The 27,989-nt window shown below is 39.0% G+C and overlaps 3 protein-coding genes across 5 annotated transcripts; 2 read left to right on the forward strand and 1 right to left on the reverse strand.

Annotated features, from left to right (window-relative positions):
• Positions 1-287: 287 nt before the first annotated feature.
• gpr155a (G protein-coupled receptor 155a) lies at positions 288-11,934 on the forward strand. Of its 2 annotated transcripts, none has more exons than XM_084085163.1 (16): positions 288-356; positions 2,399-2,913; positions 3,260-3,659; positions 4,125-4,293; positions 4,765-4,920; positions 6,108-6,191; positions 6,295-6,415; positions 7,323-7,407; positions 8,430-8,520; positions 8,672-8,879; positions 9,771-9,860; positions 10,438-10,568; positions 10,914-11,009; positions 11,094-11,158; positions 11,247-11,384; positions 11,673-11,901. In XM_084085163.1, the coding sequence occupies exons 2-16, from the start codon at positions 2,493-2,495 to the stop codon at positions 11,764-11,766; spliced, it is 2,349 nt and encodes a 782-aa protein (XP_083941289.1). In that variant the 5' UTR covers positions 288-356; positions 2,399-2,492; the 3' UTR covers positions 11,767-11,901. The 2 variants fall into 2 exon arrangements, with proteins under 2 accessions (XP_083941289.1, XP_083941288.1); XM_084085162.1 differs by having other exon boundaries at positions 302-356; positions 11,725-11,934.
• Positions 11,935-13,786: 1,852 nt separating this feature from the next.
• Positions 13,787-21,759, reverse strand: scrn3 (secernin 3). Of its 2 annotated transcripts, none has more exons than XM_084085170.1 (9): positions 21,651-21,759; positions 19,163-19,268; positions 18,441-18,510; positions 17,833-18,014; positions 16,878-17,077; positions 14,755-14,967; positions 14,484-14,646; positions 14,212-14,392; positions 13,787-13,951 (listed from the first exon to the last, which is right to left on the reverse strand). In XM_084085170.1, exons 2-9 carry the CDS (start codon positions 19,246-19,248, stop codon positions 13,790-13,792), a joined length of 1,257 nt encoding a protein of 418 aa, XP_083941296.1. In that variant the 5' UTR covers positions 19,249-19,268; positions 21,651-21,759; the 3' UTR covers positions 13,787-13,789. The 2 variants fall into 2 exon arrangements, with proteins under 2 accessions (XP_083941296.1, XP_083941295.1); XM_084085169.1 differs by lacking the exon at positions 21,651-21,759 and adding an exon at positions 20,308-20,335.
• Positions 20,949-27,879, forward strand: cirsr (corepressor of RBPJ and splicing regulator). Its single transcript, XM_084085166.1, has 10 exons — positions 20,949-21,293; positions 22,037-22,131; positions 22,418-22,491; positions 22,622-22,635; positions 23,764-23,816; positions 23,918-23,966; positions 24,247-24,367; positions 25,076-25,182; positions 25,503-25,588; positions 26,491-27,879. The coding sequence occupies exons 1-10, from the start codon at positions 21,222-21,224 to the stop codon at positions 27,296-27,298; spliced, it is 1,479 nt and encodes a 492-aa protein (XP_083941292.1). The 5' UTR covers positions 20,949-21,221; the 3' UTR covers positions 27,299-27,879.
• The last annotated feature ends 110 nt before the right edge of the window (positions 27,880-27,989 follow it).

Genomic DNA, 27,989 nt, shown 5'->3' on the forward strand with positions numbered 1-27,989 from the left:
TTATACCAAACTAAACACATTTTAAACGAGGGGAATAATTTTGGAGGTGTACGGCACTGGAGGTTCTGGTCACTTGCTCCGGTGACCTGATGACGTAAAGTTATTTCCGCTCCAACCGGATCAGAAACCCGAAAATGGTATCGATCCCAGGCTATCATACTACAGAGTATAAATTGTTGCGCTTGCGCATTGGTAGATGCTCAAAGCTCCCCCCTTCTGTCGTTCTGCTACCATGATTGGCGGATTCCCTGCGTCAAAAGAGGACTAATGAAAGTTGTAGGGGTGAACCTCAACCCTGGTTACTGTGTTTGAACAGTATGTCTGGGACATGGACCCAGTGACTGACAATAACAATCGTAAGTACTGACACAACGTGATGGTTATTATTTGTTTGATCATAGGGAGCTTACAACAAATCACCTGACGGAACAGCTAGGCCGAGTGTCACGTTTATAAATAACTAGTACTAGACTAATCAGCGATAACCTTAAAACTAAACAGCAGTGAGCTTACAGAATGCTCGTTACGTACCATGTCATTACAAAGTCAGGTTTCAGAGATAATAGAGCTGCGGAGAAACTGCTCTCACTAAATCATGTGTGAGTTAGCGCTGATGCTAATAAGGTATCAGATTTGGTTCTTGATTTAAGCGTTATGTTATACATATATATATTATACAAAATGTGTTCTAAACGGATACAGGATAGGTGGGCACTATAGGGACATCTGGGCACCTCGATGTCAAAATTGGCTATTTTATCCAAAATGTTAAAAAATAAAAGAATTCAAATTAGAAAGATGGTCTTAAGTAGTGAAGTATGATTTGAACATGCACATCACATCATTATTTAGACTTAATTGTATCCTTCAACTTCTTGTTTATGCCCCAAAATGACTGGATACAGTGGATATACAGGTTTTGTAGCAATTTGCAGCAATTGCAGAAATATTACAGCTTAATTGTCGAATATTTAAGCATGTTTTAATCATGTAGGCCTATACTTAAAATACATATACTTATTTTATGTAATATTGTATAAATACTTCTACTTAAAAACATTTTTCATTTTTTTTCAACATTTTGGACAAAATAGACAATTTTACATTGAGGTGCCCAGATGTCCCTTGTGCCCACCTCTTATACTGTGAACATAAATTTTATTTAGTACTATTACCAAGCTATGTCTTTAACAATGGGAAAAGAAAGATAGTGATTTATCATCAGCTTGTTTGCCATCATTGACCATATTCACACAGTGGCTCTGAGGTCATATTTGCAGGTGTGGGAAACCGTAGGGCTTCCCACCCCCCAATTATGACATACAGTAAAAGCAAAATGGGAATCAAATGGATAAAGTCAATTGCAAACTGTACCCTACTTTGTAAAGTATGTTACTAACAAACCAAACAAGATTTTCTAGAGTTAAAGTTAGTTAGTTAGTACTTAAAAACATTTTTCATTTTTTTTCAACATTTTGGACAAAATAGACAATTTTACATTGAGGTGCCCAGATGTCCCTTGTGCCCACCTCTTCTGTTACCTCCTAAACTGGTTCCCCTGGTCTTGGAGATAAGTAGTTACATGTCATCTTTTTGTGTTTGCACAAAGAGCTGCCTGCCTTGGGCATATTCTGTTCTCAGTATAGGCTATTGTCTGTGGCGAACATAATAATTCTGATAATATGATAAATATTCACAATGTAGCTACATATCTGTCAAACCAAATGATGCAGATGCCTGCCCTAAATCTCTCTGACCGCATGTCTGCAATCAATAAATGGATTAGGCTAATAACTTTCTCAAATTAAATGAGTAGACTATAAAACAGAAATGTTATAATTGGCCACAAAGCAAAAACTCAGCAAAAATAATGAAAAGGTAATTAATGCTTGTTTTATCTGAAATAGGTTGGACTAGTACAATGCACATGGAAAAAATGAAGAGTCACTTTGCTTCAATTATGCACCCAAATTATGGAACACATAGAGAGGCTGCAGGCTATATTGAAATCTTTAAACAATGCTTTAAACCATGTTGTTTTAACCTAGCCTGTAGCACAAGCACATTTTTAAGGCATTTTATTTCATTGTATTTTCCATGTACATTTTTTTATTGATCGATTATGTGCTTTATTTAAGAAATGAAAATTTGTTTTAGTTTTTCAAGTTTGTCGAGTTTAAAAAAAAAAACGTTGCTTCCTTTTAAACAGTTATTCAGTTTCCTGTTTTTTTTTCTCTTTTATGTAAAGCACATTTGAGATGCATGTTTTCTATGAAAAGTACCATATCATTTAAGTGCATTAGTATTATTGTTATTAGAATTATAATAATAATTATTATACATAATACATCATTCTTTTTTGTTTCATTAATTATCTAAATTTCTTCCCTCACCACAGCCCTCTGTGCCTCTTCAATATGATGAGTAAACAACTCCAGTATGTTGATCATAAACCGAGCATGAGAGCTGACATGTGAGGGACGAGCAGCACAATGGAATCTAACATAAGTAGCACCTTGTCATATGTGGAAGACCCGCATTCCACTCCCAGTCCCTCCATGATGTCTATTGACAAGCTCTTCCCTGCTCTCTTGGAGTGTTTTGGGATAATACTGTGTGGATACATTGCAGGGAGAGCAAACATTATTACATCCACACAAGCCAAAGGACTGGGAAACTTTGTTTCAAAGTTTGCCCTGCCAGCACTGCTGTTCAAGAACATGGTTCTGTTGGACTTCAGCAATGTCATCTGGCCATTTCTGTGGAGCATCCTCATTGCCAAAGTGTCTGTGTTTTTCCTCGTCTTTGTCCTCACGTTGTTGGTTTCCAGTCCAGACAGTCGCCTTAGTAAAGCTGGCCTCTTCTCTATATTTGCCACTCAAAGCAATGATTTTGCTTTGGGATACCCTATTGGTGAGTAAAATACTGTGAACATAAATTTTATTTAGTACTATTACCAAGCTATGTCTTTAACAATGGGAAAAGAAAGATAGTGATTTATCATCAGCTTGTTTGCCATCATTGACCATATTCACACAGTGGCTCTGAGGTCATATTTGCAGGTGTGGGAAACCGTAGGGCTTCCCACCCCCCAATTATGACATACAGTAAAAGCAAAATGGGAATCAAATGAATAAAGTCAATTGCAAACTGTACCCTACTTTGTAAAGTATGTTACTAACAAACCAAACAAGATTTTCTAGAGTTACATTGTTCTTGCCTCAGTTTTTATGTAATTCCTCTCACTCTCTTTCCTCAGTCGAGGCACTGTACAGAAACACATATCCAGAGTACCTCCAATACATCTACCTGGTGGCACCTGTGTCCCTGATGCTGTTGAATCCCATTGGCTTTGCCTTCTGTGAGATCCAAAAATGGAAAAACCAAAGAGACCGTCAACAGAGCAAGCTTATGATCCTTGGGATTGTCGTCTTGCAGGTTCTAAAGAACCCCATTGTATTCATGGTTGTCATTGGCATCATTGCCCACTTCATCCTGGGCCAGAGAATTCCGGCCTTCATGGTTGAATTTGTGGATGGCCTAGCTAACTCGTTTGGTGGAGCAGCACTGTTCTACCTGGGTCTGTCCATGGTGGGACAGTTGGGAAAACTAACCAGGTCCACGGTTGTCGCTCTGATACTGCTTGTTACAGCAAAACTGTAAGTGCTTTACTGTGGTCAAAACATATATGGAGATTAATGCTTTTATTGAGAGATATTTGGCCAATGTTGTGTGTTCAACAAGGTATTTAGTTTCTTTCTGGTTGTTTTCATTCTTGTATGTTACTCTGTTGCTGCTATCTAATTCATGTATGAAATAATTTTCATAATCACAGGATTCGGTGACCCTGGTGTAAATGATCTCATCTAGGCTATTTCTAACTAGCTGTTCCTTAGGACTTTAATACAAGTCACAAAGGGTTAGGCCTCTGCATGTACTGTACCAACAACATGCTATTTTGCTTGCAGCTTTTGATGACTCAGACCTCTCTTGCAAAATTGTAATCCTTTTGTGAAATCCGAGGCATGTAATGTGGCGACAACTGTATTTTGTAATTTAATTCAAGGCTACTGGCAGTTTTAGAAGATGTGTTTTTAATTGTTTTCCTTTTGTTTCCTATTTAGGTTGTTGATGCCCCTAATTTGTAAAGTCATGGTGGAACTGTTGGATTATAGTAACAGCACCTCTCTGAACCATTCTAGCCTTTCTAACTATGCCTTTCTTTATGGAGTCTTCCCCACTGCGCCCAGTGTGGCCATCTATGCTGCCCACTATAACATGGAGCTAGAAGTTGTAAGTCGCTAGCTAATCTTTTTTTTATTATAATTTTATATATATATATATATATATATATATATATATATATATATATATATATGCACGCACGCACGCACGCACGCGCGCGCACGCACACACACACACACACACACACACACACACACACACACACACACACACACACACACACACACACACACACACACACACACACACACACACACACACACACACACACACACACACACACACACACACACACACACACACACACACACACACACACACACACACACACACTATTTAATACTTGCAAAGATAACAAACATAGCCGCTCTGCATCACAATGTAATCATTAGTTTTGATCATTTTTGGTTATTTTATTTAAATTGATTATTTCAATTAACTACCTAATAATGGTTGTGTCATGTAGCTTCTATCTTGTGATAAGTTGTTGTGTGATTCTTGTGTTTTACTATTCAACAGGTTACTTCTGGGATGGTTGTAAGCACATTTCTCTCAGCTCCAATAATGTATGCCTCTGCCTGGTTACTTACAATACCTGGGATGGATCCTAAGCTGCTGATGGATTCACTGCAGAATGTTAGCTTTAACATAAGCATTGTGAGCTTAGTTGCCCTGGTGAGTATTAGCTGCCTGCACCTTCATGAAATGAGGGCCATCATTACCTACAGCTGCTGTTATTCGTAACTGGCTTTGTATGCTTTATTTAAGTAAAGTATTACTTACTAACAGTAACAAGGCATGGTTTACTCTGCTCTTTTTCACTTAAATCCATTCATACTATAGCAGTACAATTACAGGGAATTTAGCTGTGGAGCTGAACTTTCTTTGTCTGATGGCACAGTTTTACACAATACTAATGTAACAAGAGACCACACAGACACATTCAGCCAAGTACTGTAGCTGCAATATGAGTAAGACACACCTTCATTTAACGGTAAAAACAGTTGCTGCCAGGGGATGAAAATGTATCTGTTCAGAGTTCCCCAGCTGGATGTTGTTTTGGGGGTAACTGATACCTTACTTGACTTCCTCATTTTGTCTGACCTTCAACACAAAAGGAACTAGAAACACAGAACAATGAATAGAAAGCTGCGATGAGTCATGTTTTCATCATCTTTATCATACTTCTTTGAAAAGAGAAGTACTTTTGCACAACTGTAGATTGACAGGTGTGTTGGAGAAGACCATGGGCAGAAGGTGTGCACTACTTCCTGCAACACTGTCTTCTTCACTTGCAATTTGAAAAAAATATTTATTGTGAACGTTTCTAAAGACCTTTAGTACAAAGTCCCTCATCAGGTTATCTTCATCAAGATAACATCAAGGTATCCTCAGAAGGCCAGACCGCACAAATGCAACTAGTTGCAACGCCTTGCAACGAAAGAGTTTTAACTTAAGGCCAGTACACACCAATGCAACTCCTTGCAACTGCCATTGGGGATAATGGTTGCAAGTAGTTGCAAATAGTTGCATGTTGCAAAGAGTTGCATTGGTGTGGTCTGGCCTTGGACTTTGTACTGAAACATGTTCCTACTAAATATTTTTTAAATTGCAATAAAGAAGACGATGTGTGTCAGTCATTTGTTTTATTGTACTCGAATTAAGTTAATGTTCCAATTTCTTTTGCAGTGTTTTAAAAAATGTCTACCATCCTCCTCAGTAAATTAACTGATTCCTGTACCAATCAACTGTGTTTATAGCCGTTACAAATAATACATGTGTCACCCTTTGTGTCATCACAATTAATGAGCAAAATACAATTTCATCACTTTTTAATGCTAAATGCTCTGTTTGTGTAATAGGTATGGACAACAGCTGTCATGCTCCTCAGTAAGAAATTTAAGAGTCTACCTCACATGTTTACATTCAACCTGTTCTTGGCGCAGGTAAGTAGTACATTCATAGCAACACCAAAATACATTATTTTTCACTTCTACTTTTCAGTTCTACCTTTGTCAATATAAAAACATTGCATCTCCTCGCTTCCAGTTTTCAACATGTATTGGAATGATCCTATGGAACTTCATTGTTAGAGAAGACTCCTTCTTTGGCCAGGTTTTGACGTTTGCGTTGTTATATACTTCGCTCTACAGTACATATATATGGCCAGGTATGCTATCAACAGTATGTTCTGTAAACAGTCAGTCCGCTACCTACCAACATAAATACTGTTTACAATGTATCTCTGTTGTTCCTCTTACTCTTACCATATTTTATAATGACAGGGATTACATATTTATGTACTGTTAGGTTTAGTGCTAGATCCCAGGAAGTGTAAGCACAGAACACCTCGCCCCAAATGCATACCCTAAATAGTGATTTATACTTGGTTGTGCCCTTTGTTGAGCACCAAAAATGACAGATTCAGCGTTATGCTGGGTGTCATAGCACATAACCAAGTATAAATGACAAATGAGGCATAGCCTCAACCATTTCAATAAATATGTAGATAAGTTGTTGTCTCTTCCCTTGCCCCCCCCCTTCTCTCTCTTCTTTTTCTTTTCTGGAAACAATCAAAACGATGGAGCTTGCACAAAAACGAATTTCACCCATTGTTTAACACCTAAACCTGTGATGTGACAATAAAGATGATAGACACGCCTAAACTTAACTAAAGCTGAACCCCTTTCCCAGATTCATCACCATCTCACGAGGACATAATGCCTGGAAAAGGACTACTGCCGGAAGTGTCTATCTGGAAGTACAGGAAATGCAGGGTACATTTCTGTACTTCCAGTTAGACACTTTATGCATGTTGTCCAGCCTAGCTAAAGTTAATTAATTAAACAACACTAAACACAATTGATTGGTCGGGGGAGCTGTCTATCATTCCTCCGTTCCTACACCAGCTGGGATCTAGCACTAACCTTTTTTGTAGAACAACTTTGAAGTTACTGTTGTTCCCACCGCAGAGATTCAATGCATCTTTTGCATTGGTTTTGAATAAATTAAGAGTGTTTATTTATACATGCAGTATGTGTCTATGTATAATTCTGTTTTCATAATTTCATTTTTAGCCTTAATAGCGCTTTCTCTTGTGCTAACAAAGAATGGTGAGGAACTGAAGGTATCACCAGCTGTCTTGGTGATGGTAGGCTGGGGGTGAGTAAATGACTGGAAATGAGAAATGAAACTAATCTGGTATGCTTGGTTCACAAATAGATAGTAGACTAAGCCATGTGGCACATAGGCCAGGATTCTATATCCTGTGCTGTGACCGTGAGGCAGCTTGATGTATAAGTACACCCCCTGGACATGACACAAGTATGTTGCAAATCTTCTTTTTAGTGTCCTAAAAAGAGGATTCGTGCCTAAAGCAGAGTTCCCTTTACTCTAGATCTGTCTCATTAGGCAGATATCTAATCTAAATGCCTGAACAAGGACTATATAACCGAAACTAAAGAAAATTCAATATCGGGAGATCATTGTTCACTGTGTAGATATAGTATTTCTTCCTTTCGTAGTAATTTATGTATCTATCAACTGGAAAGGGTGGACACACCAGTTCGCCTGCTTTCTTTCTTATATATTTTTTGGGCTTTTCTGCCTTTATTTGGATTGTACAGTTCAGACAGGAGAGAGAGACAGGCATGCAGCCAAGGTCATCAGGCTTGAGGATTTCTCTCAATTTCAGTGACAATTAGTAGGAATGCTGACTCACTAAGGATAGTTTTGAAAAATGTAGTTTTACAAAACTGCTGATCTACAAGCTCACAATGATTCGTATTGCCATGCTTTGTGAGCTTGTAGATCATCTATTTTCACTATTATCAAAAATAATAAATGAGAAAAAAAAGTTTTTGCCTATACATGCCCAAAGTAGGGACACATCGTTGAAAGTGGTTACAATATGTTTTTAGGGCATAGATATTTGCTTCTATAAATGAAGCACAAAGTACTGACAGTAAATAAATAAAATTATTCATAACTTTTTGTATAGTTGTATTTATTGCAATAATAATGTATAGATGTCACAAAATCCCATGGCACACCTGGACTTGTCTCACGGCACACCAGTGTGCCTCGGCACACCATTTAGTCCACATTTTGCTTTTGTTTGCAAATGGCCACCAGAAGATATATGCCAACATTTCTGCTGTTTTGCATTTTTTCTCTGTTTCTAGAGTTCCGGCCTTTGCCTCTGCAGTGCTGCTGATTTCTGGGGAGAAATTGCCAGACACAATTGACTCAGCCTTCTTTTACGGCAGACTACAGGTAATAATGGCGGGGGGAATGGCGTCTATTTTCGCTATCCATCGTACACTGGAGTACGGTTCATCAGACTATACTATCTGATGTCACATGGTAATACTTACAGGAATTTAATGAGTCGCCTAACAACCTTCTGTATATGTGGTTTGGCCAGATAACCTGCACCACGATTGTCCTTGGCCTCAGCATACTGCTTGGAGGGGGCTCTCTGGTGTGTCTCAGTAGAGGGAGCTGGGACTCAAATTACCAAGTCCTTGAGAGAGATGTCTCTGTTGGCACTGCAGAGGACCCGGGACCTGTAGATGAACCAGGGGACCAAAATGTGTTGGAGACAGCTGTTCCATCAGGAAGCATCAATGGAGGTAGCCAAACAACAGTTAATGTTTTCTCAAAATTATTTGAAGCTCTTATCTTGACATTGCTGGAAAAAGAAAGTGTGCGGCGTAGTGTGTTTAACTTGATGATTACCTGAAGTGCACAGATTTATTTAACCTTTACTGTAGCCTGAAGAGAGAAATGTCTCAATGCCACTGTCTTCTTCATCAGAGTTGAGGATAGGCAACAATTTAAGTAGCTTGTTTCAATCAAATGCATGGATCAGAAAGGGGCAGTGCGTGAGAGATCTGCAAATCAATCAAATCTGCTATCAAACAAATTGCATACAGTACCTTATGCAGCATTTGAGTGCTTGCAAAGAACAAATTGTAGTATACAGTAGTAAAACTCTTCTGATGTTAAGTTCACAACTCAATGCCACATGGTGTCATGATTATATATAACAGTAGCACCTTTGGGGTGAATGACATAAATCCTAAATGGCTGCCATGTAAACGTGGTCAATGGCAAAAAAACAACCCTTTTCCCCCCCTACCTTTTAACCAAGTGATTAATAATTTAAGCCAGATTTTGTTTAGGTGCTTAGACAACAAATATGCTGTGTCTTGTGCTGAACTACGCTGTTGGGCCATGGTTCGCTTTAGTATTATGACATGTCATAACATGACATGAGATGTGTCAGTGTAGCAGCTTTGTGCTTTCCAAGTCTGACTCACCTTCAGAGTAGAAACAACAACAGAAGTCGGAAAGATCAATTCATGGGAAGGGCTGCTGTTTTAAGATCACGGTAGTTGTTTTTTCCTTCTGTCAGACAGAGAGAAGTTATTGAATAACAAACTATGTCAATATACAGTAGGTCATTCTTGTCCAGTGTGTAAATTCTTAACAGGAAATCACTCACTCGTTTGTGTTGGCAGAGTGCCTCATATGCGACTGCGCCCCTGCCCAGCCCCTGGATCTGCCTGATATGATTATCAGTATAAATGACACACCACCCACACACATAGGTATTGTATGGTTCATCTGCTAACTGTTCTTCTTCAACACACAGCAACAGCAATATCTCATTGCTGTCAGGTAGAAACCTTGTATGTCCATATTTCAACTACTTACGTTTTTCCTAAATTAATGCCCCACTTCGTCATACAAGAGTGTTGAGCAAAAGTAGAGAAACACTTTTTGCTAGTTTTGAAAGTGCTTGCGTGTCTGTGGGTTTTATAAATATTCAACCAATGACAAGTATAAACCAGTGTGTGTGACTAATTCATAACTACATTGAAACCATTTGAACAACGTTTATTTTTTCCATTTCCTGGAAAGTAACCGTTTTGGACACCCGACAGTGATGCTGTTTGACTGATAGGGAATGTATTACAAAAGTACTTTTCAATACTTTACTTTATGGAAACAACTTAACAGAGTAACCTTGAGGAGTATCTTTGCATTTGGCCCTTTATTTACTGGAAAATCTTATGCAATTTATGTCAAATTCATAATTCAATCTCAGTTTATCTTGATGTTCATTCAACACAGATTATATTGAGTGAATAATATGTAAACCTTACGCTGTGCTGCCCCCCTCAGGTCAGTGTGAGAATAGCTGTGAGTCATCAGACTGTCTACTTGTCCAAGTGGAGCAGTTCCAGCAGGATGAGGATAAACAGTTGCCGCGTCATGTACTATTATGTTTGCTTCTGAATGTCAGTCTGCTCGCTGTGAGTAACCCAACGCTAATACCCTCTCCATTCATTTAAGTAATCCTAATGCTACTGTATATGGAATTCAAAACAGGAGTTACAAGGTAAAGGGTAGGGCTTGCACCCATAGAGCACAACAAGTTTATAGTGCTGCAAAAGCATTTGGAAGTCAATTTGGCACACTTTTCTGTGGTTGATAACATGACACTAGCTGAATGTCCTGATGCTCTTACTTACTAGCACTAGTAGTACTAGCACCTTGTACTTAAAGTCGTGAATCCTTTTAAAGAACTTTTCAAAAATACTACTGGTCCTGTGTTTTAATATATAATCCTTTTTTTCCGTTTTCACTGCTTTTTGTAGAATTTATCGAGCTACCTGTGGCTGTTCTTTAACCGTGTTCCTGGGAGACTCTACTTAGAGCTGCAGTTCTTTTGTGTTGTGGCTAACTTTGGACAGGTAGGTCTTCTCTAAAACATGATTGTGACTACAGGTAATAATATTCACTCTGTCTCTCTGACAAAATATGTATTCTCTCATCAGGGATTTATTTCTTTTGGACTTTTTGGGCTTGACAAAACTTTGGTTATACTACCATTCAAGAAAAGGTAATAATTACTTTCTTTTCACAATACCACATTTCCTCTGCACTGTCAGAGGTTTAAGATACTTTTGTTTGTTGTTAATTATGTTTAGGATATACAGCCTGTGGTATGGGAAGGAGAGAGCAGAGCAACCAGAGACTGATTTACCTGAGGATATCAGGATGACCTGCACTCAGTTCAACAAATACCATAAGGACCAATGTATTAAGGACATTGTCCACAAGAGAAGGTGAGGACTCGCAGCACTGCAAAGGCTGTGATATTCGCCAAGGCAGACCGCTTGAGAAAATGCTGTCTGTAACATGTGCCTTATTTAATCCACATTTTCACTGTTCAAAATACAGTCACTTTCATGCACATAATTACACATTATATGAAAAATGCATAAAGATATTTTTAGGCACTGTGTAAAATAAGTTAATACAGCTGTGTTGCATGTATTGTGCTGAGCATGCCTCTCTTGCCTTCCCTTTATGCAATCTCTTCCCACTCACCCACTCACCGTTGCCCCTAGCAGCGATGAAGACAACTTAATTGGCCCTTGGGGGAATACTTCCTTTGACTCACAGGTGTGGGAAGAGGACTATGGTGGACACATTTCAAGGCAGTGATCTTGTGGAGTGGCTCCTACAGGTGGGCTTAGCACAGGACCGTGGTGAGGCAGTGCTCTATGGGACTCGGCTACAGCGGGGTGTTGTACTCCAGCACATCAAGCAGGAATATGACTTCCAAGACAGTAACTTATACTACTGCTTCACCACATAAAAGTTCAGGGTTCTCTTTTATTTATTCTAAAGTGGCCAATTTGCTTTTCAGTATGGATAACAATCCAAGGGCACAGTATGTTAAAATGTGAGGCCTCAGTAATTATTTAATAGGACTCTGAATGCAGAGAATTTAAAGAAATAAGTGTCATATGAGACCATAATGCAACCAGCTGTGAACCACATTGACTTTTACTTTAAGGAAATGCAACAGCATAAAAGCATGACTCTCACCAATCTCAAAAGCCTTGCTCTGGCACTGGGTGATGAATGAGCTAACAGGCAACTAATATACTAATATTTAGAAGTGACTTGAACATTTTGCTGCTTTTTAGGATTTGCACACATTGTATAGTTTCAATCAGAAGGTTTTGTCATTATGGTTTTGCTTTTTTATAAATAATAGCCCAGGTATATTACCGTAAGAATAATTACCATATGATGGTAGTGTGGGCTCTAAACCTGAATGCCTGATAAATGCAAGTCAGTCAGAACTCAGGGAATGTAAATGCATTTTATGTGTAAATGTTTTGGATTGAATGCCTAGGGGAATGTATTAGCCAAGCTACTGTAAGTGATTAAGTTGCTCAGTTTATATGGAAACATAACAAACTATGCCACGTCAATAACTATACTTGGGACAAAATGTCCCAAAAATATTAATGTTGCTTTAGCCTTAACAAGACAGCTGTACGTATTTTGGAAATATGGAACAGAATTGTGTACACTTATTTAATTATGAATGTTTATTTGTTTTGTCAGTTACTAAAACAAAAAAGCGTATGCATTTTATGCCAAGGGCTGCATATTTATGATCATGTTTAAAAAAATAAATTACATTTGTGAACACCATGGTTATCAGACCATTTCTGATTTTATACTCTCATCAAGCTTAACAGGATTTTGTAGTTACATTCATAAATCAATGTAAAGGTTCAATATATAAAACCATAATTTAGTGCCTGTTCTTTTTAATATAGTTATAGTATAGGCCATATGCAATGGCCTGTTGTAATGTGATTTTAATATACTGTCTTTGTGCAAATTATGCGTACATATCTGGTGGTCTGTGCTTGGCTGAGAAGTAACAGTATATGCCGTCCAATCGAGTCAAACTTTCAACTTGGGAGACATGTCAGTGGTTCCCAAACAGTTTTATATTATTTCAAAAATGTTCAATTAAATGATTAAAGAAATTTAAATAGTTTATTTATTCCCCAAAAGAATCAGAAAAACTTAAAGGGACTACACCATGAATTTTAACTTTTCCTTCTTTTGTGTGTTTTTGGTCTCCCCTACCTCTCTTCTATCCCCCAAAAAATAACCCAGTTTGAGCACTCAGGCTTTCACAGCATATCTGGGATTTTATGTAAATTGCTCTCAAAACAGGCCAAACTGATTTGCCCCCGCACGTGACGTCCACACAGAACCAGGAGATAACAAGCATACAAAATGGCTCAATAGCGCCACGTGCCAAATCAGGACAATGTGGTATTGCAGGTGGAAGTGCTATATAAGCCAGAGAGAAGTTAGTTGGAATGAGTATATCTGAGGCTTGATTTAGGCTCAAACCTTTTGAAAAACGTTTGAGGGACATAAACAATATGATATTAAATATTTTTAAATGCATGGTGTAAATCCTTTAAGAAATTGTGAAAATAGCCGATCTACAAGCTCACAACACGTGTCAATGCAACACGTTGTGAGTTAGGCTATGCGAACAGCTATGTTCTTCACTATTAAATAGGCCTTAAGTGATGAATTCATGATGTATTTTAGTAAGTTTGAGTTCCGGGGAGATACCAAACTTCTCTTAGTGTCTCGGGCTGAAAAGGTTTGGGAACCCCTGACATAGGTTATAGACCCATTCTCAACTTTTGCTATACACAGTCATCTCCTCCTGAACAGAGTTTGTGAACAGATTCACCACCAATGTAGAGTCTTGAACACCATTTGATAGAATGTTCTCCATCTCAGCCATCTTGTCTTTTTCCAGCTGCCTCATATTTTCTGTAATCTTCTTTCCTCTTTCCTGAGGGAAATAAAGCAGGTAGAAAATCTTCAGAAGGAAAGTAAGTAGTCAGCAGAGATTACAATAAAACAAATGGTGTAACGACAGAACTGAATTCTGAATTATAAATGCAGTTTTAACCCCAGGCACAAGTCACTTCCCAATTGTAGGTGGAACATTCACCGAAATGTGGCTCTTTTCGGCGAAGGGATTTGGCGTAGACTCAAGGAAAAAAGAGAGTGAACCAAGTTCACTAAGAGGGTTTACTAAGTGGTTTTAACCTTTGTGGTTTCAATGATGGCAGCCACCACTTCATGTTTGATGAACAACGGATGTTTGCGATCAGGCTTGCTCTGGAAGCGGGGTTTCTTCTTCACAGGATCATCAAGACCATAGCTAGGAGAGCATGTCAGCTTGAACTGTTTAATGTCATTCACAAAGACGAAAGGTTTGAAAACAGACCTGTCACAGAAAAGGATCATTCAGTGAATGAAGTTTATAATAAAATAATGCGTTACTTCTAAACCAAAAGGTTTTGCTGTACTAACTGTACCTTTCAGGGTCGGGAGTTGCAGTGAAGTAGTGGACCCCTGGCAACGCAGGATCCTTGGGTATCACTGACACCATACTTCCTGTTGTCATAAACATCCCCTCCATGTTGATACCGCTTTCTTTATCTCTTAGGATATCCATCATCGTCTCAGGAGTGATGTGGCCTTCAGTAAATATAAGTATTTGGTGGTTTAAGTCACATCATGAACAATCTCTTCATCAAATATTAACATTATTATTACTATTACAATGAATTGCATTGTGCGACTGACCATTGCTTTTTTCCAACAAGTTCTTTCCCTCACAGTATCGGCTGCCAGAGGCCTCGATTCTGGCTGTAGTCAAGAAGCTAAAGACTTGAGCAAAGTTAAACTGTGTCTTTCCATCCCACCAGCCTTGGCTCCGGGCATATTCTCTCATTCCTGGATGTTCCTTGTCTATCTTGGTTGTTATGCCATATTGATTAGAGATGTTACGGTATCCATCTAGCAGGTTAAAACATGATAAACGTAAGAGATTAAGACTATATACATGCAATAATACCATTTAGATCAGCGATTCCCAACTTTTTAAAGCACAGACATTTATACCACTGAGCTACGGGAGAAATTGAATTTTGACCTGCAGGCAGTACCTGCCACTCGAAACCAGGTTGAGTCAAACGGACACAGGAAATGTCTCAATAGAACAGAAGGGAGACCAAAATCCAACCACCCCAAATGTATGTTATTTATATTGTATTAACATACTGGACAAAATTAAATTGTTTTCCCATTCCATTTGTCTGAGTGTACAAATGAAATGGATCCATTTAGTTCCTAAGGGACCAGTTTACAGAATTACAAATTTACAGAAGGGGGTCCCTGGAGGAAAATAGGGGAGGGTCATACCTTTCTAATTTTAGTACAAGGGAGGGTCATGCAATTTTGAATTAATAAAATAGTCTGTTTTTTATATACATTTTTAGTACAGCAGAACAGTGGTCAATGACCCCTCTCTATTTCAAATTATCAAAGGATTCAAATCCAGTAACACCTTGGTCTATTTAGATCGATGACAGTCGTTAAGAAGCCATCAACACACAGCAAGTGTGAACGACCCAGTCAAATCTATTCAGCGTCTTAACGATGGTGGTTGAACAATTTAAGCAACACTTCAACAGGTGTTAGGCATATTAGAGAGATGCATTATCCCAATTTCCAAAACAGAGATATCCTCTTTTAAGTGTGTTTTTGTTGTTCATAGAATTACATACACCAGGTAGGTTACAATGACCAATGTATAACTGGATATTCATAATCATTTGAAGTAATTCTGTGCATGTGATTAATTTGGATCTATATGGACAGTTGTGCATAGATGCCAGCCTAGCTCCACAAGTAAAACCAGAATCATCGAGCCATAATTGATAGCCTAATTGTTAAGACTTAGACAGGGGCCATTTTCGAATTGCACAAGTACAAGCAAGCAAATGCGATTGATATGGGCACATTTCCTACTAATGATGACTCAACCAGGTAAACAGGTACAGTTTCCCTTGAAATTCTAACTCCCATTTCTGTGGAGGTATTTAAGGGAGGTTTTAGTACATCAAGGTAAATACAGGCTTTTATTTGATGTATGATGACGCATCAATGTTGTCAGTTACATGGAAGTCGGAGTACATCAAGGTAAATACAGGGTTTTATTTGATGTATGATGGCGCATCAATGTTGTCAGTTACTTGGAAGTCGGATGTCCAAATAAAAGCCTGTATTTACCTTGATGTACTAAAACCTCCCTTAAATACTTTGCGCTGTGTGTGTGTGTGTGTGTGTGTGTGTGTGTGTGTGTGTAAAACTGTCATCCTTGAGTTGAATTTCCTTTCTGTTGTCACACACATTAACAGTATCCACAACCGATAAAATATAATACAAATCTTCACTTTCCTACATTACTAACTAAATGCATGGTCAGGGAACACATGCAATACCTCCACGGACCACCAGTTGAAAATCCATGATGTAGGCAATACCTATCGTCCCATTTTAATACCACAATAGGCTATATCGTGGGACAGTATATCGTGACACTTCTATATGCGGGGATATACATTTTCTCCAGGGGTACCCTTCTTTAAAAATCCACCTGTCCCTAACTATGAATCATTTAGCTGGGGAACCCCCTCAAGGACCCCTGGGGTTCCCCGGACCCCAAGTTGAGAACCAGTGCTTTTAGATGACAACTCAGTTGCTTGGAGTGATAGTCAGAGAATGTCCCATGACTGCAGCGTCATGGTTGATCCTAATGACAAACCGTATCCATGGCCTTAACTTTGGAATTTTGTTGGGCATGTGATGGCATGCTTTGTGACCTCAGTCTTGTATGCTGTGTTGAAGATGTTGCATGTGATTACCTTCCACTTTCTCTGCCGCCCAGTATTTCCCAGATGTTTCCAGCAGCCATGCCTCCTTCCTGTCTGAGATAAGGAAGCTGTTATGGTAGGTGAAGCCACTCTCATCCTCCATGCAAGATCCTCCCTGACCATATTTTCCCAGCAGCTCTGTAATGACATCCACAGCTCTCTCGGCAGTGTCCGCCCTCTCAAGTCCAAGTCTAGAAAGATTAAGAGACACAGATTCATGCTTTGCCTTTTCTGTGAGCTTTTCTCACTGTGAATTCTGTTTATAATGTAGTGTTTAACTCAAACATAGTTTAATAGGAAATGTTAGATATTTGCATGACTATGCATTTACAATTTTATTAAGCAATAATAAGGGCAACTTGATAATAGTTGTGATGCATTGCATGGTAATGTTTAAAGTCAAATTTAAACTTTTTACGACTGTGTTGCTCACCAAAAGAAAATAAATGATTACAAAATGAACTAGAAAATGTGCTCCTCGGAGCACAAGTCTCCGCCAGCAAATATTGGAATTTATTCCAAGATTGGAACTTTGATGATAGGCGTTGCGCCTTTGCTTCTTCATCAGTTTGCAGACAATGATTAGCTATTTATATTACGTATTGTGATGACACCAGTGTGTCTACGTAATGTATTGCTCCGCCATTTCTCAGCCATTTCGTGATTATTCCTGTCTTACCTCACTTTGAAAGAGACCAAAACTCTTTCAAAGTGACACATCTATTTATAGGCCGCTATACGTCATGCGTCTCACTAGCCAATCAGAGCACACTCTTTCAACGTATTGTCACGTGTCACGTGAGGCTTGACCAATGTTAGCTTGGCCGAGGGGCGGGGGGGACGGGAAAGTGAAAACATAGTCTCCTGGCGGAGACAATAATTAAAAACCGTGAGCAACATGGTTGTACAAAAAGCATAAATTATCCATCTGGAGAGCAATTATTACCTGACCAGGTCCATGCCAAGAAGAGCCTCCTCATCGTCAGCATTCTCTCTGCCCCAAACGGCTTCATTTCCAATACAAACCTGGTGCTCATTTGCCCCCATTTCTGCCCCCCACAGCCAAGCAGGTCTGCTCAACACAACAGCATACGTGTGGCTGGCCTGCTCAATCTCTATGTACGTGCACTTTGAATCAGAACAAAGAAGAGCAAAAGCTGTCAATGGGTGTTATTAAACCTGCAACCCAGAACTTATTTTGATACAATATAACTAGAACATCTGCAGTATAGTAGTTGGAAGTGGTCTCCCTGCTCTTCCATTGAGAAAGTTAGGCCTGTTGGGTAGCTAGTGACACCTATTGGTTGTCAAGTAGTACAAGTTGTATTGCCTGAAGCTCATAATATCTTAAAGCGGGAACTGCTTCTTGGCTAACCTCGCGTGAGTCACGTCATCAGGCTTTCCACAGCGGAGGAAAGCCTGGTAAGCCCGAAAATGGGGTTCAAATCTCAGGTTAATCATACAGATTGCAGCTTTGAATTATAAATTCAGCAATGTTGAAAGATCACAGTTTCGAAACATCAAACAAGTCAGGATTTCCTTTCCTATACCTACCTCAACCTTCTCTCCAGCTTCATAGTCTCTCGCAGGAAAGTAAACCACCTCCTGCACTTCATCACAAGGCCTGTCAAAAGTTGTCATCACGATCATGACATTTTAGTTAGCGATTAATTGTCATACAAATCATTGCGATAAACAACTTGTGTTTTTGGCATTGAACGTTGGAACCAATCAATCAAAATTACATTTGTTTGCCTTTTAGGCATTGTAAACAAAACTTCACAGAGCAGATATAGAATCAGAATCAGAATCAGCATCAGCTTTATTGTCACACCACAGGTTTACAGGTGTAAAACAGTGGGTGAAATTATTTTTTTGTTATTTCCGTAAAAAAGAAAGGGAAGAAGAAGAATGGGGAGGCAAGGGGGAAGAGAGTCCCCCTTGCCTTATAATAAATAACGTACTATAGCCAAAACAGGTCATAATACATATTTACTGTAATCATTTCATACTTTCAGATTGTAGGGGGAAAAAGCAGATGAGCAAGCTCACAAGTCACAACGTGTCACATCATGGCACGTTGTGAGTTTGTAGATCTGCTATTTCAGCTATTTTTGAAAGATTTTGTAAATGTATGAACATTTTTAAAGATGAATTTATGGAGATGAATGCAAACGATTCTGATGGTTATGCAAAAATAATTGTGATTATCTCAAATAATAAATAATAATCATCAGGCGATTATGTCGCCTAATAAATAATTGTGACAGCCCTACCTGTCAGAGTTCTTTCCAAACACAATATGTTGTCCTTCTGTGGATGGGGGCAGGGCCACGAAAGTATCACAAGAGGATGGGTACATTGTGCCAGGGGCAGGTATAACTATGACAATAAAAGGAAAGAACAACCGTTATTCTACACTTCTTCTACAATGTAGAATGTCAACAGGGGGTCCGTGACCCCTAGGGGGTCCTCAGAGTGACTACAGTGAGTCCACCAAAACATTGTGTGATGGGGAACATTAGCCGAAAATAGCAGATCTACAAGCTCACAACGCCTCGTGCTGTGAGGTGTTGTGAGCTTGTAGATCGGCTATTTTCTGAGAGTTGGTGTAGAGGGGAAAAGAGCAGACCAAGTACAGAGCCAACGGTCAAGTAATTAGGGTTTTAAAGGTTAACTGTCTGAAAGTACACATTAACATGAATCCAACACGATATTAATAGAAAAGATTAAAATTCACAACACTGATGATAGTGCTGACAAACAAGTCTATGAAACTATCAATGAAATCTATGTAAAAGTTTGCGTCAAATTTTTATACAGTATGTAGTGGGGGTCCCTGCTTCATCTCTCTCTCAGCTAAGGGGTCCTTGGCTTGAAAAACGTTGAAGATGACTGTTCTACATTCCTGGTATTGTCAGATATACTGGGTAGCTGAAACATTTAGGTACATATTTAAATCTTCTCTGTTGTTAATGCATCCATTTGTAACTCTTGAGAGTGTACCTTTAAAGACCCTTACATTTGCGGATTATTTAGTTAAAATGTACACACTTTCAGGGATAAACTAACGTCGGCTGATATTCCAGCATTTTTTTTTTGATTGATTGAATACTTTATTATTCAGAAATGTAAACAAAGGATAACACAACAAAAGTCCTGGGGACTTGTTTCCATTGGGGTCCTATGTGTTCAATTAATCAACATAGCATAAGAAATTAACACAATAATACATGTCATCAACAAATACAAACACTACATTATGCCAAATATCAAAGCCATACATTATAGAGCTACGGTCTACAGCCATTAGTCTTGAGTTCTGTTTGTGATATTCAGACATCTGCACGTCAGGTCCTAATATCTATCGTGAGAGATATTCTTTCTTACCAATGTTCACCAGTGTTCACTTCACACTCACTTTCTATTTCCATTCCACCTCATCCACCTCCTCTCAGGAGGCCACGTGACTGCTTGATCCGGAAACAGTTAACCACCGAGTGCGCAGTTAACTGTTGTCATCATAATAATAATTATATTGGCTTATGATGGTGTAGCACATCTCTGCCACATCACATATTTTTATTTCATCTACTTGGGTTAGTATTGTCCCTACACACAGTTATGACAACAACGCGCGTTCGTATGGGCTACATAAGTGACGTTTTGTTATATGAAGACACTTCCTACCTGTATGGAGAGGTGTACTCAGGCATTTTACCTAAGTAAAAGTAGCAATACCACACTATAAAAATACTCTGTAATACAAGTAAAAGGCCTGTGTTCAAAATGTTACTTGAGTAAAAGTACAAAAGTATTGGCATCAAAATATACTTAATATTTTATAATAATTCATATCCGGAAAGGGGGTGCTCCTTCCATTCCGACATCTCGCCACTCCGACTAGTGGCTTCCGCGTGCGGTTAGGTATAGGGTTCGTTAACGTCGGAAAGGCGACATGTCGGAAAGGCGAAATGCACCCTCTGGAAAGTAAAGTAGTAACTAAAGTTTTCAAATAATTGTAGTGGAGTAAAAGTAAAAAAAAAAAGTGGTAATACTCCAGTTAAGTAAACTAAACTAAGGAAAAAAAAATACCTCAAATTGTACTGTACTTGAGTAAATGTACTTTATTACTTTACACCACTGCCTGTATCAAAGATGTCTTGGCCTGTACGCAAGGCCAAGAGAACGACGTGTCACGTGACACATTTGTTTACTTCACACGTTGAGTCTGTGTGCTGTGCTGCGGAAGCACAGAGCGTCAGCCCTAGCTAGCAAGTTAGCTGTACTTGAACCAAGGTTTGGGGGCTATTAAGCTTCATTTATAATTCAAACATGGGGAAGTCGTTTGCTAATTTCATGTGCAAGAAAGATTTCCATCCTGCGTCGAAGTCAAACATCAAAAAGGTGAGTGTTTTACACACAGGATAGCCCTCTAAACTATGCTAATTGTACGCTAACCTACGTTACCGTGGATTTAGCTAAGCTAAGCTAATGCTAAGGCAACATTGATTACAGCGCAGAATTAGACGTTAAAACGATAATAACACTAAAACGACACTTGTAAATCTATAAGCTATAGTCAAAATACGAATGACATAACTTAACATATTGAATAACCGGTCAGTTTTCACTAGCTCAGGTCCATAGCGTTAGCGCTATCCGCTATGTGACTCTTAAGGTATTTGTTTCATATACAGCCGAGGTATCGCAGTCTCTCGACTAACTTCAGTAATAAATAAAGAATACACTTTCGCTACTCACCAAAACAAAGACGGGTTCAAGGTGTTGAAAGCCAACTCTCACCGGTTGTACACTCTCAGCCCCACACCTTCCGTCCTCTAAAGTACACTTTTTGTCCAGAAAATAAAATATTCCACCGGACGGGAAAATGTTTTAGTTACTCCAGTGCGACACCTACAGATCTGATCAATGGAAATGGTGGTGGTATGAAAACAAATTCCTTAATAGAGTCACATAGCGTTAAAGAGAACTCATAACGCTATCTATGTACCAGAGCTAGTAACATGTTACCGTTTAAGAAATTCTTGAAATACAAAAATATTGTTATTACTTGGCCATGTATATTCTTCCCAGACCAGAAATATCTTGAGATTATGAAGCATCTCGTATGTTTTTTTATTTTACAGGTATGGATAGCAGAACAAAAATTGACCTTCGAGAAGAAGAAGCAAGAAGACCTTATGAATGCTTATATGAAAGAACAGGATACCTACAACAACAGGTGAGGTTACAGTTGCTTGCTTCTGTATAAACTACATTTCTTTATTAAATAACCGCATCCTTTTTGAATTGACTGAATTTCTTTTTGGAAATTTGCAATTTCAGATCATGAATAATTTAAACAAGGTTTTATGAAACTGCAGCATTAGAGATAAGCGTGATGGTCATTTCACATGATCACTGCTTTTTTGCTAAGGAGCCAGTCAGATAATACATAGCTTAAAAAGCTTCTCTTATTATCTACCTTTGTACTGACATTGATCGATATAATTTGCTTTCTACCATAGAGTGTTGATGGGGGATGATCGTGTTAAAAATGGCCTCAATTTCATGTATGAAGCTCCCCCCGGAGCATCCAAAGGTAACTCACTAGTAATCACTATCGCCACAGGCTTATGGTTATTGAATGATTATTATCCTCCTATATGTTATTATAATATCACTAATAGCTCTTCTCTCTTTTCTCCTTCATATTTGTCTCCTGGCTGAAGAGGAAACAAAGGAGGTAAAGTACTTTGCCATGTCAACCAGCACATGTACAATATACCTGTTATGACCTAATGTTAAAGGATCATACCACCATACAGTACATGTTATTGACTTGACATTTACATGGATTACAAATTTACCATAATCCGACTATTGGCCTTATTCTAAAATAGACTACTCTAGGATGCATGCCCCACCTGGTTGTGCAATATTGTTGTACCTGTTGTCAGAGTACTCGCTGTACCTGTTGTTACCTAGTGCTGTACCCACGGCCACCGGCCTACTCGGGACCGATGCAACTGGGGAATGCATTGCATACTCCATCTGTTTATGCTATACCCGACCCGTTGTAATTGTTGTTAGAGGACCCGTTGTACCTGTTCTCAAAGTACACAGTGCGGTACCCACTACCACACAACTGATGTCGTGTTGAGGACATACATGAGCAGCACAAACATTACGCAAAGCTCAGCCAGTCCGCGAAGCCAATGGACCTGGTCTGCCAATCAGGGATTGGAAGACCCGTTTTGCGGATTAAGATGATAAGAAAATTGTGTTTAAGTGGCATTTTTTTATTCAGACTAATGTCCTAATGTGGATAATATTAGAATATTTCAGTACATATAAACATAGACAATGTCTTCTATTCACAAATTCGACCATATATTGTACATAGACCATTTTCCTGTCAATGGCTTAATTTTTAAGTTTAGCCTTTGTTCACATTTTCTCCATATTCATTTAAAACATTACCAAATCTATCTGAATTATTGAGGCTGTTTACTGTGAACCTCATTGTGTAGGTAAGAAGTCATAGACATAGATCAATATTTTCTCCAGGGACTGGTTCAGCTCAGATCAGTCACGTTAAAATGCAATGATAATGACATAAAGGTGCCATAATGTTCAAGTCTCTGCAAGTTGATTTTCATACTGTACTGAAATGAATGGCATCTATAGACTTCCTCAAAAATATAAGCCAGGTCAGAGTATACCATGTAGTAAATTGTGTGTGTCGTTGTAGTCAATGGGGCTAAACATGACACTGGTATGGTCCTTTTAAGTTTTATTCTCCAAGTAAAACATGATTGTGTGGTAGTTGACATCATATTATATATCTTCATGCTGTTTTTCTCTTCCTCAGGAGGGGGAGTCAGAGTGCAAGTTTGAGTGGCAAAAGGTGGCTCCTCGAGAGAAGTAAACATACGATTTTTACACACACATTTTAACCAACGGAATGTGTAGGCCTTCAGCATTAAGACCTAGCTATATGTTTACTTCTTTTTTCCCCCACATAGGTATGCAAAGGATGACATGACTATTCGAGATCAGCCATTTGGGATCCAGGTGGGTGTTTAAACTAAGTCATAGTGGGACTTTTTCATTTGTCTCAATGCCATCATGAATTGTGAATAACATACATTAATATTTTGAAATGGACCCTGTCTGATAGATCCTAAAAGTTATCACGTTATACATTTTGACTAGTTATTTTGATTTGTTTTTAAATTCATGAGTAAATGTCCCTTTAAGCTTCGATTTTATCTTGACATCCGGCACTTTGCGTGTGCCTTTTCACAGATTGTTGGAATAGAGACATTTATGTCTACTGACCTTTAATTCTCAGGTGCGCAACGTCAGATGCATCAAATGTCACAAATGGGGCCATGTGAACACGGATAGAGAGTGTCCTCTCTTTGGCCTGTCTGGTATCAATGCCAGCTCTGTGACTTCAGAGGAACCAGCAGGTAACCTACATTTTGACCCTCATAGACAACATCATTGACAAACACAATTTTACTTGCAGTTCCTTTTGGCTCTAAGTGGTCAAAAGTGTACAAAAGCCCCGACACTATGACATATTGGTCTGAGCGGTGGTGCGATGTAGGTGGCCCTCACCTGACACCGCAGCGGCCCGAACTCTAGAAAATTATAAAAAATTAATACAGATAATCATTTCAAGAAAATATCATATTTTGTAATGTAAACATGAATTCACTATGAAAATTGTGACTGTATGTTTCCGGCATGAGTCTCTTGTCTGAGCCGTTAGTGCTGTTGTAAGAGACATACAACAGCATTCCTCTGGTATTTCGGCTGTTTTTTTTTGGGGGGGGGGGGTCTCAGGCTGAATCTCACTCCTGCAATCAGGGAGTTGAGTACTAAAGTAACATGTTTACCCTGGAAGAGTCCAGTGCAGCAGTGTTGATGGTGCAGTGCAGTAATGGTGCCCCTCCTGTGATCGGAGAAAAATGCAATTATTGTATTTTCCTGATTCTCCATAAGTGCTGCTTTGGCGAAATGATATTGTATTATTTTGCTCAGCCGGAAGTAGAGTGAGTTGATTTGGTGTCCTATTCTGTTAACAAAGCCACCTCTGAAATTTCCACTGTGGAGTAGTGGGTTGGCATGGGCTGACATCAATGGGACTCTGAGGCTGTGATTTGTGCTAACAGGTCCGTCAATGCACCCCTCGGAGTTAATGGCGGAGATGCGAAACAGTGGGTTTGCCCTGAAAAAATGTGTCCTTGACAGAAACGCTACAGTTTGTGATCCATCGCAGGTAATTGTCAATCTCACCCTCCCCATCTTCACACACATAGGTCTAGACATAAGACCAACATCCTGGGTGTATCTTTTATCTTCTTTCTACATGTGATTGCTATAAAGTGGCCAATTATTTACATTAAGCACTGTTATTCCATTATAAGCAAGATTAGTCATGTGTTAAGATTTGATAAAAGATGTTCAAAACCAATTTGTGCAGTCATAGTGGGATATAGTTTTACTCCCACAAGACAAAAAAAAAGAAATGAACCTAGGTATTGCTTGTATTCTTTGTTTTAAAAAAGACATTTGTGTCCTTGTGTTTTTCTCTGGTAGGAATATGTAGCTAGTGATGAAGAACAGGATCCTGAAGTGGAATTTTTGAAGTCGCTAACTACCAAACAAAAACAGAAACTCCTCAGGTAAGTACAACAAAATTACTGTTATCTTCCTGTAGTAATGCTTAAGGCCCAGCTTGGAATTGGAAATAATAGTAATAATAATAATAATTTAGTTCAGAGATCTCGCCACTGTAGGTTTTTTTTTTCTTTCTTTTTTCCAGTCAATTGACTAAACATAGGATACAAAGACAGCAAGGCAAACATTTTGATTGTGTTTTGGGTTTTAATTTTGTACACATTGGAGCAAAATGTGACACATTACCTTAAGTGGGTGAACTCTTGACGGGAGCATTGACTTACTGGCTGGCTACAGGGCATCCTTAAATGAGTGCACCCATTTGTATGGAATGCTTGTCAAACATTCAGACCAGTTTGTCACAAGGTTTTTGGTAGAATCATTTATCATCTGCTCTTGTCCGATGCAAACAACATAGATGGAGTGCATGGTCATGTCGGGAAAATTCAGCAAGAGCAGTAACAATAAATCAAACACACTTTTTACACACATAGACGCTCGCGCACGCACACACACACACACACACACACACACACACACACACCAGCAGTAAGGGTTTACACAGTCACAACAATCCATGAAAGTCACTTGTTAGGCCTGTTATCTGTGTTGGACTAAAATTTCATATGACGATAATATAATTTAAAACTATTTTCTGTTAATTATTTGTCTGTACTGCGCTACTACAATCTGTTGGTCTGTACTGGCTTACTTTCACCTGTGGGGTCTATATAATAAAAAACAAAACATATATATATATATATATATATATATATATATATATATATATATATATATATATATATATATATATAAAATAATGAAACGTATAGTTAGTGTGTGTCTGAGAACATAGTACACTATTATGACAGAGGTGCTTTTCATAGGTGCTTTTCATATTCCCCAGGAAACTTGATCGCCTGGAAAAGAAGAAGAAGGAGAAGAAGAAGAAGAAGAAGAGCAATAAACAGAAAAAGCAAAACAAAAGGAAGCACAAGAAAAAGCATGAAAGTAGCGACAGTTCCAGCAGCAGCAGTGACAGTGACAGTGACTCTGACTCCAACAGCCACGGCAAATCTAAGAACCAAAAGAGAAAGAAGAAGAGCAAGAGGAATGAATCCCGTCAAGATACCAGCGCGGAGAGTAAGAACAACTTGTCTCCCCACAGGAGCAGGTCACGGAGCCCTCGCCGTGGAGATGGCACACGGAGAGGGATGGAAAGGGGAAGCGATGAGGGCCGAACGCACAGCCCAGAGAGGAAGAGCAAGCTGCAGGAAGGTCAGGAAAGACAGAGGTGCGACAGCACTGACAGACAGAGACACAGCAGCAGGGACAAACAGAGGCGCAACAGCAAGGACAGACAGAGACCCGACTGCAGAGACAAACAAAGACATGACAGCGGGGACAGACCGAGACGCGACAGCAGGGACAGACCGAGACGCGACAGCAGGGACAGACAGAGACGGGACAGCAGGGACAGACAGAGACGCGACAGCAGGGACAGACAGAGACGCGACAGCAGGGACAGACAGAGACCCAGCAGCTCCAAGTCAGGTCCGGAGAGGAGCCAGAGTGGCGACGGAGGCAGAGACGGTCGTCACAGTACAGATGACTATAGGAACAGGAGCAGTGCAGATAGACGGAAGGATGGAGTGGTAAATGGGAGGAGCAGAAGCAGGGAAAGGGGGAAAGAAAGAAAGGAGTTGGAAAAATAGAGAAAAGAATCAACACAGATCAAAGCGAAAGCACTGAGTGTGTCCTGTTTTTTTTTAGTTTTCTTTTTACATTTATTGGACACAAAATTAAATGTTTACAATGTTGTTTTATTGTTTTAAGGTTTTTTTTTTTTTTTGGCTAATGATTATTATAAGAAACAAAGCAATGTAAAAATGGACCGTGCTTTATTTTCATGTGAGATAAGAGATTATATGCGGGACTGATTTTCTTCCAGTAGATGGCAGTCATGGACTACAAATAACATCAAACTGGCCACAACGCTTTTGTATTGGCTTGTATGTTCATTGATTCGTGGTAAATGAGTGCTTCTCATCGGTGGCCCTTTTGTAGTGTTGGAGACTCGTTTTCGTGTTAATTTGACCACTGGTGGTGTGTTTAGATAGTTTTTCTTTTAAATTTGTTCCTCTGATGCTTTGCCTATGTTTGTTAAAATTGTATATCTGAAGGTTCTGGATTCCTCCACATGTATTTTATTCTAGGCAATGAATGCATTATACATTGATATCAGCAGCGTGTAACGTCCAAGGAAAATAAACACTTGGCATGTTTGCGTTAGTGATCACGTATATTGTGCTGAATTTTAGTAAATCTTAGTCATTCCAACGATCTTTCGTTGATATCTGATCTCAACAACTTATACTTTTCAGCTAAAGAAGCCAAATCAATTTT

The sequence above is a fragment of the Gymnoscopelus microlampas genome (assembly GCF_963454915.1).
Source record: "Gymnoscopelus microlampas genome assembly, chromosome: 17".
In the NCBI taxonomy this organism is placed as follows: domain Eukaryota; kingdom Metazoa; phylum Chordata; class Actinopteri; order Myctophiformes; family Myctophidae; genus Gymnoscopelus; species Gymnoscopelus microlampas.

Excerpts from the sequence above, each read along its gene's own strand:
- scrn3 (XM_084085169.1), bottom strand. Across the intron at positions 14,393-14,483 it reads GCAACTCCCGACCCTGAAAG|GTCTGTTTTCAAACCTTTCG; the intron begins GTACAGTTAGTA and ends TTTCTGTGACAG. Across the intron at positions 13,952-14,211 it reads CCATCATTGAAACCACAAAG|GAAAGAGGAAAGAAGATTAC; the intron begins GTTAAAACCACT and ends TATTTCCCTCAG.
- gpr155a (XM_084085162.1), top strand. The coding sequence starts at position 2,493 with ATGGAATCTAACATAAGTAGCACCTTGTCATATGTGGAAGACCCGCAT. Across the intron at positions 11,159-11,246 it reads ATACTACCATTCAAGAAAAG|GATATACAGCCTGTGGTATG; the intron begins GTAATAATTACT and ends AATTATGTTTAG. Across the intron at positions 11,385-11,724 it reads GACATTGTCCACAAGAGAAG|GTGTGGGAAGAGGACTATGG; the intron begins GTGAGGACTCGC and ends TTTGACTCACAG.
- cirsr (XM_084085166.1), top strand. The coding sequence starts at position 21,222 with ATGGGGAAGTCGTTTGCTAATTTCATGTGCAAGAAAGATTTCCATCCT. Across the intron at positions 22,132-22,417 it reads CAGGATACCTACAACAACAG|AGTGTTGATGGGGGATGATC; the intron begins GTGAGGTTACAG and ends TTTCTACCATAG. Across the intron at positions 24,368-25,075 it reads GACTTCAGAGGAACCAGCAG|GTCCGTCAATGCACCCCTCG; the intron begins GTAACCTACATT and ends TTGTGCTAACAG.